The 13946-nt window shown below is 39.2% G+C and overlaps 1 protein-coding gene across 1 annotated transcript; it reads right to left on the bottom strand.

Moving 5' to 3' along the window:
- Positions 1-105: 105 nt before the first annotated feature.
- Positions 106-13943, bottom strand: LOC110156900 (pyrokinin-1 receptor-like). Its single transcript, XM_020921131.2, has 6 exons — positions 12578-13943; positions 11305-11401; positions 8774-8979; positions 2027-2248; positions 1782-1959; positions 106-1480 (listed from the first exon to the last, which is right to left on the bottom strand). Exons 1-6 carry the CDS (start codon positions 12725-12727, stop codon positions 1005-1007), a joined length of 1329 nt encoding a protein of 442 aa, XP_020776790.2. The 5' UTR covers positions 12728-13943; the 3' UTR covers positions 106-1004.
- Positions 13944-13946: the final 3 nt, after the last annotated feature.

Genomic DNA, 13946 nt, shown 5'->3' with positions numbered 1-13946 from the left:
TATAAGACAGAGCACACTGACCGCTGAATGTAATGTGTTGGAAAACAACCTGTGTATTTTGTGTTATTATTTTACAGTTTTTAGTCACATTATTTTTCAAACAATAAACAAATAGATTCAAATTAAAATAACAAATATTCATGCAATTATGTTCTATTTTATATTGCCAGTTTGCATACATTTTTACAGTTTTTATAGACTTAATGAAGGCAAGTTGATTGTTGTTTGATTTTCTTCATGTTTAAGTATGTACAGTAATTTTGAAAGTGTTGCTTATAGGAGGTGCTCAAATGCTACATAAAAAATTACACCTCTTCTCTCTTCTTCCTCTTCTTCTTTTCACATTTTATATTAAAACTTCAACTTAGAACTTACAATAACAACTATTCTTAGAGATGTTTTCTTTTACATTTATTTTAACCAGGCATACTATGGCTGGTGATATATCATACTCCTTTATTTAGGAACACTATGTTTAGCAACTACAGTATATTTTCTGCATAGCGGGCTTTGAGTCACTATAGAGCAAATATAATATATGACTATAAATTTGCAACAACAACTAATAGACATTAATGCAATACATTAAGAGAAAAAGCCACTGAATTTGCATTAGCATCACAAGAAATGTAAACAACAACAGTAATGAAAATACAAGAACCAGAAGCTTTGCACAATGTGTCATCTTAAAATATACATGGTTACACTGGTAATTACTGTATCCATTACTTTCTCTCATTAAAAAAAATGCTGCCATGTATGTGCCATATTCTCCCTAAAGCATTTCTATTTTCTTCTCAGAATAACACATGATTAATCAAAAGTATCGAGTAAAGCCATATCCTTTGATTGTAAACATGGTACATCCAAGCTCAATTTGTAGGTTGTTTGTGCCTTTCAGAGGAGAGAAATGAGGTCAGTCCTTGTTATTCTCTATGTGCTTTGAACTAAAAGCTTATTGAGTTCAATACACTGACAAATAATAACAAAAGCACTTTACACAGTCAATACTCTGTGTATATTATAATCTGACTTAATTTCAGTGGTGTCTCTGGGGCAGTAGGAAAAGAATTTATGAAGGGGGCCTCATTGTCAGTATGCACAGATGTTGGTGAAGCTATCCTGGTTTTGTCTCTCACATTTCTATCGTCTCTAACTTCTATCCTCTCTCTAGCTGATGTGCTGCCCTTCTCACTGGTGCTGCTCTGCCTCAAACAAGATATGTCTTTGTATTTCCAGTAACAGCTGGGTCGAAGCCGTGTCAGAGTTCTCCAACACGCTCTACGGAAAGTGTGTGATGACATGCAGAAGAGCAGAGGGTCCAGAGCTCCGTTGATGTACCACAAAGGAAGAGACAAGTAGGACTTTAGGATGGTATAAACAGTGTGGACTGTGTCAGACCACACAACCACATAGACCTGCATCAGAGACGAAGCAATGTCCGGGAAATTACACACAAAGAAGGCCACCACCACAGCACCTACAGCAAACAAACATTTAAGATTAAAGGTACACTAAATTTTCTGGTCTGTCACCTGCTTCTCTCATGAAAATGATTTTTATTTTTTTAATTTGTGTAGTGCATATACAATCACTTTTCAGATGCAATGATTTCCAGGATTGAAAATGTTATGGCCTGGCTAACACAACCTCTCTCTGTGTAAATACAGGTGAATAAAAACTGAAAATGATGTGGTGCTATAGCAGTCTTTAGTTTAAATGATCTACGCTCTTTATGTTAGCATGTTCATCACAACTTCTCATGTTCACCACTAACTCACCCATGAGTTTGAGAGCTCTTTTTTCATTCAGCAGTAACTTTCCATTCTGGTGGCACTGGACATCTCTCCTCTCTTCTGGGTTGGGGCGTGTGAGGCCCATGTTTCTTCGTTGGCGGCTGTTCTTTTTGAGGTACAGAAGGATGAGCAGGTAGAGGATAAAGATAGACACCAATGGCACCTGCGTAGGGAGGGGGTTGAGCCTAATGAATCACATCTATGATGTTATGGATTCAGTGTGTGCTTACCAAGAAAAACAAAGCGGCTCTCAGAATGAGAGCCCCTGTATAGATGTGTGCAGGGTCAGGCTCGGTCATCTCACACATGGTGGAGACATGGAAGGCATCTTCATATTTGACTGCAGTATAGTCCAGGATACAGGCACGAGCCTCGTCATACACCAGAGCAAAGGGGATTGCAGAGACAAGAGAGATGATCCACACTACCAAGAGGCAAGGCAGTCGAGATCTCTGGAGGAACAGGAAATAACAACTTACATTAGTTTCAAACGTAATGCTACTTAACTTGGCATGGCACAGGTGAACCTGACTTATGTCTTGCTCAAAATCTTCATTAACAAATGAAGCAATGTGTAACAGTTGACAATATGTGTCAGTTAATTTGTTGTGCCCATAGATGGCGCTAGTGTATTTAGATTTGTTAGGAAGTTTTCTCGTATTCTTTATACTGTTTATAGTTAATTCCTCATTAGTTGGCTATCATTTATAAGGCTATTTATGAGCAACCGAATTTTATTTGTGCAATATTTTGAATTTTTAGTTGAATTTAGTGAAGTCAGAAAAAAAAAAAAAAAACTTTCTGTTCCGGTTCAATTTGACACTGGCGTGAAGTCGGCCCCGACAACACAACACCGGCTGATACCAATCGCAAGGTTACTATTAAAAGTTCGTACACCGGTTTGTTTATTTGCAGGCTAGAGTGGTATGTACAGTTATGCTTTAAATTTCTTGTGTTTATAAGGTGAGATCTCATGTTATATTGTATGTTTTTAGTTCTACGGTGAACTGCGATAACATCAAGACCGCAGTAAACATCAGTCAAAGGAACCTCGTGTCTCTCGTGTTTGTGAACAAGCCGGCACAGTAGAACACTCCGCTGCCCCGGAGAAGGCAACGAGACCAAAGCTACTCAAGACGCTGAAGCTGTGAATGTAATAAGTACATGTCAGATTGAAAGCCCTGACATTGAAATAAGAAGGAAATGTGATGTGTGCTGGGCTATTAGTCAAGTTGCTAAAGCTAAAGCCCAATGTCTTTCTGACCAAAAGGGCAATCCAGGAGATATTCCCTGGCCAGACTCAGAGTCAGTGTTTGATAGCAGTTCAAGCAGTGTCTCTTCAGTAGTAACCTACAAGTCAAAAGCAATGTCCAAAGGGTCTATCTAAGCGGTCATCTATAGGCACGTTACAACAAAGACAAGAAGCTGCAGCGGATGTAGCAGCCTCAGAAGAAGTCATTAAAATGATGAAAACACAACATCAGTGTGAGGAAGAAATTAGAGAGCTTGAAGTTGAGGATGCAAAGAAAAGAGCACAGTTTCTAACAGAGAGCACAACAATAAAGGCCAAGTTGGAGGAGAAGAGAAAGGAAGTGGAACTATTAAAGGAGATGCAAAGGCATAGAGCAGCACAAGCACGGTTGAAGGTTTATGATGAAAGTATCAATAGTGAGGAAGAAGACAAGCCTCCTGTCTCGCTCTTACAAGTGAATAAAGATAGTTCCTTCTTACCACCAAGTTTTCCAAAGGTGCATTCGAAACAATTTTTTCCCTCCAAAGTCATAGCTCCTACAAGCCACCAAGACCTTCAAGCATCCGTGAGTCAAACAGTAGCTCCCTCTACAGAACAAGTAGCCTCCATTGATCTAGTGAAAACACTTGCTGAAGCTATCACTGCTAACAGAATTCCAATTCCAGAGCCTACAGTTTTCACAGGCGATCCATTACAGTATAATGGTTGGAAGCTGTCCTTTCAGACATTAGTTGACCGTAAAACCCTACCAATACAAGAAAAGCTCTTCTTCTTGAGAAAGTATGTTGGAGGTTCAGCAAAAAGGGCGATTGAAGGTCACTTTTTAGTTGGAACAGAAGCAGCATGTCTTGCAGCCTGGGAAATACTTGAAGATAGATTTGGAAATCCCTTCATGATAGGCAAGTCCTATCGTGACAAGATACAGCTGTGGCCAAAGACCATGACCAAGGACAGCAAAGATCTACGTGAATTTGCAGACTTCCTGAGCAGTGTTGAGTCAGCAATGCCCTACGTACAAGGTTTACAAGTATTGAACGACTGTGTTGAAAATATGAGAATAGCAGCAAAGCTACCGGATTGGCTAAGCGCACGCTGGAACAGGACAGTGACAGAGTTCCAAGACGAATACAAGATGTTCCCTGATTTCAGTCACTTTGTCAAATTCCTAAATAAAGAAGCAAGAATTGTATGCAATCCTATCACCTCACTGCAATCAGTAAAGCAATCTGAGCAAGATCACAAGCATCTTACTAAAGATAAGTCAAGAAGAAGCCATGCTCTTAATGCCAAAACACTGAGTACGAGCAGCAATGAAAAGACAAGTATGGCGTGCCTTTTCTGTAAGAAACCTGGTCACACACTTCACAAATGTTGAAAATTAATGGAGAAAACAGTTGAAGAGCGGGTAAAATTTGTGCAATCCGAGAAGCTGTGCTTTGGCTGTCTTAAGTCCGGACACAACTCCAAGAGCTGTAATACCAGAAGTGTATGTGACAAATGCCACAAGCCACACCCAACATGTTTGCACCAAGACAGAGAGAAAAGGGACAAAGAACTTCCAAAGACTAATAAAGAGACAGAAAAGCTGTCTGAATCTCAAGAACAAGAATCTAAGCAAGTCATGTCAAACAGAGTTGTGCAACAAAAGGCAAGTTGTTGTACCTCCTCAGTTATCCCAGTCTATATCTCCACTATAGACAACCCAGAGGAAGAGAAGCTGGTGTATGCCTTGCTTGACACTCAAAGCGACACTACTTTCATCTTAAAAGATACAGCTGAGTCACTCAATACCACATCTGTGCCAGTCAAGCTCAAGATTTCCATAATAACATCCAAAACAAAGATCGTGCCCAGCTACAAGTTAAATGACCTACAAGTAAGAGGCATGAACTCCGAAACAAGAATCAAGTTGCCAACAACTTACACCAGAGACTATATTCCAGCCAACAAATCCCATATTCCCACAAATAAGACAGCAAAGAACTGGTCCCATCTAAGACATTTATCAAAAGAAATGGCTCCCGAACTTGACTGTGAGGTTGGACTACTCATAGGATATAATTGTCCTCAAGCTCTACTCCCTCTAGAGGTGGTCAGTGGTGAAAGAGACCAACCATTTGCACAAAGGTCTCTGCTTGGTTGGAGCATCATTGGCTATAGCCACGCGGAAAGCGACTACAAAGATGAAATTGGAGTAAATCATCGTGTTATTGTGAAACAAGTTCTGCCAGCTATCGAGTCATCTAAAAAGATTCAAGCTGAAGTCCACTTTGTGAGTAGAACCAAAGTTAAAGAAATGATTACACCAGCAGAGATAATCAAGGTGTTGGAAATGGACTTTGTGGAAAGAACCATTGACGAAGAATCAATGTCACAAGAAGATCTACTGTTTCTGTCTAAAGTGAAGGAGGGCATAAAGCAAAAGAAGGACGGCCATTTCGAAATGCCTCTGCCTTTTAAAGAAGAAAGATCTAACTTGCCCAACAACAGGCTTTGTGCAGAACACAGACTTAAGGGCCTGGAAAGACGTCTAAGAAAGGATGAGCGCTACTGTAGAGACTACATGGCATTCATGCAAGACATCATCTCAAGAGGCGATGCTGAAAGGGTGCCAGATGATCAGATAAGCAAACAACCAGCCTGGTATATCCCTCATCATGGCATATATCATCCCCAGAAGCCAAATAAGATCCGAGTGGTTTTTGATTGCTCAGCAGAGTTTCAAGATACATCACTGAATGAGCATCTCCTGACAGGACCGGACTTCACAAACACCCTTGTAGGAGTTTCTGTGTCGCTTCAGGAAAGGACAGGTGGCCATCATGTGCGACGTCGAACGCATGTTCCACCAATTTCATGTTGCTCCACAAGACCGAGATTACCTCCGTTTCCTATGGTGGGAGGATGGCAACATGGACCAGCCACCATCAGTGTTTCGGATGAAAGTCCACTTATTTGGTGCAGCCTCGTCTCCTGGACGTGCAAACTTCGGCCTCAAGCATCTTTCAGTTCAAAACGAGAGCAAGTTCAGTCAAGCTGCTGTAAGGTTCATACATCGTAATTTTTACGTGGACGATGGTTTGGCAGCTGTAGACTCAGAGCAAGAAGCCATTCAGCTCGTAAGAGAAGCAAGAAAACTTTGTGACACAGGAAAGCTGCACCTGCACAAGTTCATCAGCAACAGCAAAGAAGTGATTGCTACAATCCCTAAAGAAGAATGTGCAGCAGGGGCTACTGACCTGGATCTGGCACTAGGAGAACCAAAGATGGAACGAGCGTTAGGGGTCCAGTGGTGCATAGCATCTGACACATTTTGCTTCAGAGTTATCATTAAGAACAATCCCTTCACGAGGAGAGGAGTGCTCTCCACAGTGACCTCTATATTTGACCCCCTTGGGTTTGTCGCCCCATTCATTCTAGTGGGCAAAAGAATCCTTCAGAGAATGTGCCAGGAGAAGCTGGGCTGGGACGAGCTGCTTCCAGAAGACCTCAAACCGCAATGGGAAGCTTGGCTAAGAGACCTCCAGAACCTGTCCACCATAAAGATACCACGGTGTTATGTCCCATCGACATTCAAGCAAGTCCAGCAGTATGAGTTACACAGTTTTTCCGATGCTAGTGTGTCCGGCTATGGTGTGTGCTCATACCTCAGAACTGTGTCCAAGTCCGGAGAAGTGCAGTGCACCCTAGTAATGGGTAAGGCCAGAGTTGCCCCCACAAAGGTGACAACCATCCCAAGACTGGAGCTCTCAGCAGCAGTGGTAGCTGCCAGAACCGCAAGCTTCCTGAAAAGAGAGTTGGAAATTCACGATCTACAGGAATACTACTGGACTGATTCGAAAGTCGTCCTTGGTTACATTAACAATGATGCAAGACGATTCCATGTATTTGTAGCCAATAGAATACAGCAAATCAGATCGAACACAGAACCCAGTCAATGGAGATATGTTGCCTCTGAAGAAAATCCCGCTGATCACGCATCACGTGGAGTCATGACAGAAGAACTAGTGAAGTCCAACTGGTTTACAGGACCAAATTTCCTATGGCAAAGGGATCTGCCTAAGGAAGATGTTAAAGTGAAAGAAATCAGTTCTAAAGATCCAGAGCTCAAGATCACACAAGTTTTTAATGTTAAAGCAGAAGAAGAAAAATCCGTAGTAGATCGGCTGCAAAGTTCTGGATGATCTCAGTACAGATTGTTTCCTCAATGCACTTCATTGTTTTATCTCCATACGTGGCAACGTCAGTCAATTGCATTGTGATCAAGGCACTAATTTCATCTGTGCAAAGAATGAGTTCCTGAACCTGACTCAAGCTGCTAAAGAGAAAGTAAAAGAGCTGGGTATAAATTTCATCTTTAACCCACCTGCTTCCAGTCACATGGGAGGTGTCTGGGAGAGACAGATTCGGACAATAAGAAATGTTTTGAGATCCGTACTTGATGAATCAGCCTCAAGATTGGACACTTCATCATTGAGAACTTTCATGTATGAAACTATGGCTATAGTGATTAGTCGGCCACTGTCTGTAGAGTGTATCAACAACCCTGCAGGACCAGAGCCGCTGACACCCAACCACATTCTGACAATGAAATCTGCAGTGATCTCACCACCACCTGGAAATTTTGTTAAAGAAGATCTCTATCTGCAGAAAAGATGGAAAAGAGTGCAGTATTTGTCAAATATATTCTGGACTAGATGGAGAAAGGAATATCTGTTAAACCTGCAACGAAGAAGTAAGTGGAACAAGATAAGGAGAAATACCAAGGTAAATGACATTGTTCTGCTGCAAGATGATTGTGTTCCAAGAAACCAGTGGAAACTTGCCAGAGTTGTAGAAGTCACCCCAGGAGCAGATGGCAAGGTCAGAAAGGTCAAGCTTCTTCTTAGTGACTCTACTCAAGACAAGAAGGGGACACATCCAGTTAAGACTGTTTTGGAAAGACCAATTCATAAGACCATTCTTTTACTTGAAGCAGAGTGATGTGTTATGTTTGCCAATGTTAAATTCATGTTGTGTTAACTTCTATTTAGGATCACACATACTGCTAGTAGTGTGATGGTGGGAGTGTAACAGTTGACAATATGTGTCAGTTAATTTGTTGTGCCCATAGATGGCGCTAGTGTATTTAGGTTTGTTAGGAAGTTTTCTCGTATTCTTTATACTGTTTATAGTTAATTCCTCATTAGTTGGCAATCATTTATAAGGCTATTTATGAGCAACTGAATTTTATTTGTGCAATATTTTGAATTTTTAGTTGAATTTAGTCAAAAAAAGTAAAAAAAAAAAACAAAAAAAAAAACTTTCTGTTCCGGTTCAATTTGACACTGGCGTGAAGTCGGCCCCGACAACACAACACCGGCTGATACCAATCGCAAGGTTACTATTAAAAGTTCGTACACCGGTTTGTTTATTTGCAGGCTAGAGTGGTATGTACAGTTATGCATTAATTTTCTTGTGTTTATAATGTGAGATCTCATGTTATATTGTATGTTTTTAGTTCTACGGTGAACTGTTATAACATCAAGACCGCAGTAAACATCAGTCAAAGGAACCTCGTGCCTCGTGTTTGTGAACAAGCCGGCACACAATGAAAATCATGCCTTTACAAATTTATAATAAAATATATAAAAAGAATCCCAGTGGTGGTCCATTAATTACATGCCCTATCTTGAATATGTTATATATTTTTTTTCTTTTTATAAATAAAATATGTGCAACTGACCTTCAGACTGGAGACAGACCACATTGTATGGCAAATGGCAGCGTAGCGCTCTGCGGTGAACGTCATGATGACCCAGCTTGTGGTGGCACAGTACACCTGTCGTACCATGAAGTACACTTTACACACAGTTTGGCCCAGACGCCATGGGTAGCTCTCCCAGTAGTATCGATACAGAGTGACCGGGATAGTCATCAGCTGCAGAATGTCTGCAAGTCAAAGCAAACGCATCAAGTAACAATGAAGTCCATTTTTACTAACGTTTAGAGATATTTCAGTGGTTCAATCACACTAAAGGAAAGGTCCCCTGCATACCAGCTAAAATACAATATTGGAGGCAAAGCAGTCAAGTGTCTTGGTCAAGGACAATCTCTGCTCAATCATGGCAGCAACTGGTTTAATGGATAAACACTCATTCACTAATAAGACAACTAAATTAAATTAACCCCAGCCTAGACGACCATTCATTGTGACTTGTGAATGTCCAGCGAATAAACTGTGGACAATTAGGCTATTTACAGACATGAAGAGCCAATACTAAAGGTGGGGTATTTTACTTCTATGGGTATTAACTGCTAACACATAACATATTTAGATAAAATAAACTTTATTGTCTCAAAGGGGAAATGTGTCTAAATCCTCTTCAGGCCTGTTTTTGATGAGGAAACAATGCTATATATATATTTTAAAAAGTATATTAATGCTTTAATACAGCTACATTTCTATGTGAAGGACCGTGACCTTTGTAAACTTCTTGTTTAGCTACATTCTAAGGAAAGACTACTTAATTGCTCAGGAAATATGTGCTTGGCACCAAAATGTAACACAACCTTTGTTAAGGGTAAATGTACACAAAGAAAACATTTTTTTCTGACTGCATTTCACTGCATTTGTAAATACCGTACATCTGTATTTGTTTCAAGCCAGATATTGGTGAGGTCAATATATATATAGCCCACTATAAAGACAAGGTGAAGGAGATAGTGAACCATAATATCTTGTTCATTTCACTTAGAAGAGTCCTTCAATCAAAACAGTGCCCCACTGCAATATGAAATATGATCAGCTCTGCTATCGGTCAAGACAAGAGGAATACTTCTGAGCGATGATAAGATTTATCAATATGCAATCCGTATTATCACTATACAGTATGCTAGTCGACCTGATAAAGGGGTTATCACACTGTTATCATAATAATAAGCAACATAATCACACAAAAAACAAACAAACAAACATTTGAATGTAATATGGAAGCAGCAGCTTGGCAAGGCTCAGGAGTCCAATAATCTGAATCTTAGGGCAGTCCATACTTTTGCTGTGTCCTTAGACACTTTTGTCACCTTATCTATGTGACTGTGGTGTGTGAAGAATTGGAGGTGCACAGAAAGGCTCAGGAACCAATTGTAGGAAATTGCATCTGAATTCTACTACCTTGTGTTTACCTTTTTCATCAAGTGTGCTCTGAATGAAAAATGTTGTGTTGTTCGACAGTGCACCTTATAATGGCATGGGAGATGTTTTGTTTTGAAGAACGGTCTTTACACCAAACCATCAGCATGTTAGAGTTCAAACCTGTGTTTCCAAAGCAGAGAGTTATGGTTTATCAAGCTGTATTGGAGTTAATTGTTTTGATGTTAATTAAAGTACTGCAAATGGCGAGTAAGACATGAATTGAGTTCAAAGTTTAGAGCAATGCATTAGAAAAAAGGAATTAAAGCTGTTCAATGTGTTTACTGTGTGGAAATTGAGCAGTAATAATGAGTAGATACATGAACAAGAAGCTAATTTTAACTCCTGTACCCTGGATTGGATGGAGACATTTGTAAAGCAGGCTCTGGTGAATGGATGTGAATGAATGGTAAATGGCACTAAATAAGAGAAGTTAGAGCTAGAGAAATTCAATCAGAGGTAATCATACATGTGATTGTTGTGCTCAAACGCCAAATCTAGAAGAACAACTGAGCATATAAATTCACTATGTACCTGGACCAATTTATAGAACGTTAAGTTTAAATGAGAAAAAAATTAAAATAAAAAAATATTACTTGGAAAGATGCTGTTGCACCTTTTGAAAATGTATTCTACCACATTACTAGTTCCTTTACTAGTAATAGAAAACTTTATGGACATGGAAAAATTGACGGCATGAAACCATGAAAATAGAATGGTAAATCCATTCTTCGTAACTTTCTCCATAGAGATATGTTTTATACCATAATGTTAAAGATTATAGCCAAAGGAAAGTATTCAGTCATATATATATATATATATATATATATATATATATATATATATATATATATATATATATATATATATAATGTGAACCTGTGCACATTTCAAATGTGAAAACACTTGATATCCAAGTGCAATATGTTTAGCTTGTCCTGACCTTGGTGAAAAAGGAACTGAAAACAATTAAGCAATAGCACAGAAGATGAGACACTGATAAAGGTGTTAAAGAGCAGCCAATGAAATGAGTGTCTAGATGAGTGCTTAGGATGGGCCGATTAACATTTTAATAAACGTAGTACCTGATATAACAAGGCTGAGGAGGTAGAAGCGAATGGCACTAACTCTCATGTGTGCATCCATCAGCAATGTCAGTATACTCACACCATTAAACAAGACCTACGGATTTGCACAACAGTCAGCATCATAGACCAGCAGTGATTGCAAGTTACATCTGCATTGTAAATAATGGGATGCATTTTCATACATCCATCCCACATACTCTTTTATTCCTAAATATAAAAGACCAATCAAGCATTACATTGTCACCAGTGACCACCATCGCCCAATAGCAGTGATACAGTGCTTTTTGTTTAATGCAGTCCCATGCTTGAAAAGATACTTTTTCCAATGCACTCCTCCTATTGGTCAGCCTCTGTGTAAGTGACATCTTATTTAGTTAACTCTCAGAAGAAGCAAATAGTTTTAGTTTATCTCTTAGACAGTACAAAAGCTAGTGTATTAAAACGTGTAATATAAAGGTTCTAGAAAATTGTGATATTATTACATTTTACACATCATGGCCACCCCAAATTATAGCATGTTAATCTTCAGTTGCTTGAAACAGAAGTAGACTACCCTATAATATGTAAAAGAACAAAGTTTCTCATTCCATTTCTGCAGTGATCTGCCCAAACTGTTTTAACTTCTAAGGCTGCCATTTCTCCTATATAAACTTTCAGGACGAAATGTTCACTAAATGTCCAGTATATCACCTATAGCAAGAGTAGTTTCCCCTGACCGCAATGTTATGTTTGATGGTCACCAATGGTCCACAATGGTCACCACAACCCTGCGCAAAAGAATTTAAGTGACCAAACCAAGAACCAAACTGTAATGTTTAACATGGCCGAGATCATTTATCACATTGTGGGGACTAAAATGATCACTCAGAACTGCCTCCCTTATGGAAACAAAAATTAGACGAAAATCCTTAGTTATTAAATTTGTTTAAGATTAGACTTAACGTTTAGGTTAGGCAGTAATGATTTTTGTTAATTGTAGTAATCAGTTTCCAGAAAATTAATGTAAATCGTAATGTCCACAAGAAGGAAACGCAACATGTGCGCATGTGTGTGTGCGTGCGTGCGTGTGTGCGTGTAGTATGAAAGATGAAGAATTCTGATAGTGTCATAATCGTCATTAGGTAACTGCACTTGGCTGCATGTGGTCTTTAGCCTATCATCAGTGTAAATTGTACACAGAATCGCCAGTAACACATCATTAGGCTCTCCATAGACTATTTATGTTAAGAATTCATTAGCTATAAGAACAGAAAAACAAAATTATCTTTACCCCAAAGAAGAAGACGACACTATAGAAGAAAGTCATGGGGACCGCGATAATGAGTGGTTCGCTTTTGGTCACACTGATGTCCAGCTGAGGCGCATCACTGGGACTGACATTACAGCTGAATAGAAACGGGAGCTGCGTTGACAGGTTCATTATGGACCTGGTGGAACAAAAGAAAAGCTTAAAGACACTGGAAAAGTGGTGGTCCGCGTAATTCCTATGAAAAGATATAGGCCATGGCAGAACTTAAAGCTACGTTGTGCTTGTCAGCAAAACTACTACCGTTCTTGACACTACATCAAAATTAGAGCCAAAATAAAACAAAAAAAGATTGTACATGTTTGATACTAAATAAAATGCCCCCATAATACCCTTTAAAAAAAGCGGGGGAAAAAAACCTACCTGAGAAGAAAATTGTCAAAATGAAAAATCCACGCAGCTTTCCACAGCGGAGCGATATGGTGTTCCCACTTCTTTATGGTCTGTGCCGGTCTCTATTTTCGTTCAATTGACTCAACCTCCTTTCCTCTCTCTCTCTCTCCTCCTCACCTTTCCTTCACTCATTCACTCACGGCTTTTCGGTCTATCAAGTTAATAAAATGTAGCCTATAGAAGGAAATAATGTAGGCTATCCAATGGCAAAAGAGAAATTCAATTTTTCAACTGGACAAAAGTTTATTTGGTCAAACCCAGTGATAACAAATGATAACATGTGAGAGAAGAAGATATGTACGATCGTCGTAGATAAGCTATTGAACTTTTTGTGTGTGAAAATAAGGCTACACTAATGCATGGGATTTTTAAACAGTTAAAACTGCACTGTGTGCTTTCTTATTGAGTTGAAAGTAGAAGGCATTTTAAAGCCTATACATTTACATAAAATGTCGCGGCATTTGATAAAATAGTTCTTACATTAAACCAAATAGTACTGTGCGGAAGAAACTGGCAGGTCAGGCTATAATCTAATGTACTACAAGATCACGTTAGTATTTTTTTCTTTGGCCAATTATATTGCAATCGTTAGATATGTGTAATAAAAAAAATGCTATTGCACCACCCCCACGACACAGTGATGGTTCAAAAGTCACAGAATTTACCGTCATTTAGAGCCTCCTTTTTCTTTCTTTCTTTTTTTTTTTTTTTAAATCAAATGTCTGGTCACCAGAACAGGGTCTAAATTTGCATTTGCTGACTCCTTCTAGAACATATTTTTGGTCATTTTTAAGTTCATGCTCTCGAGAAAATTGGAAGGATTTCTAGACTGAAAATGTATGTTTTGAATAGTAATTAAGTTGAGATAAGGCAGTAAAATCACTTTTCCCATACAGCCCCTAACCCCAACACCTCATCAAAAATGATGACATGATGAAAC

This window comes from Boleophthalmus pectinirostris, unplaced genomic scaffold (genome assembly GCF_026225935.1).
Source record: "Boleophthalmus pectinirostris isolate CB_2022bp ecotype Guang Dong unplaced genomic scaffold, ASM2622593v1 HiC_scaffold_5, whole genome shotgun sequence".
Taxonomy (NCBI): Eukaryota; Metazoa; Chordata; class Actinopteri; order Gobiiformes; family Gobiidae; genus Boleophthalmus; species Boleophthalmus pectinirostris.
This window is presented reverse-complemented; position numbering and strand designations above follow the sequence as displayed.

Bases quoted from the DNA above. Each gene is read 5' to 3' on its own strand.
- LOC110156900 (XM_020921131.2), bottom strand. From the start codon at position 12,727: ATGAACCTGTCAACGCAGCTCCCGTTTCTATTCAGCTGTAATGTCAGT. The intron at 11,402-12,577 runs GTAAAGATAATT...GCAAATCCGTAG, and splicing joins GTGTCGTCTTCTTCTTTGGG to GTCTTGTTTAATGGTGTGAG. The intron at 1,960-2,026 runs GTAAGCACACAC...CTCCCTACGCAG, and splicing joins GAGCCGCTTTGTTTTTCTTG to GTGCCATTGGTGTCTATCTT.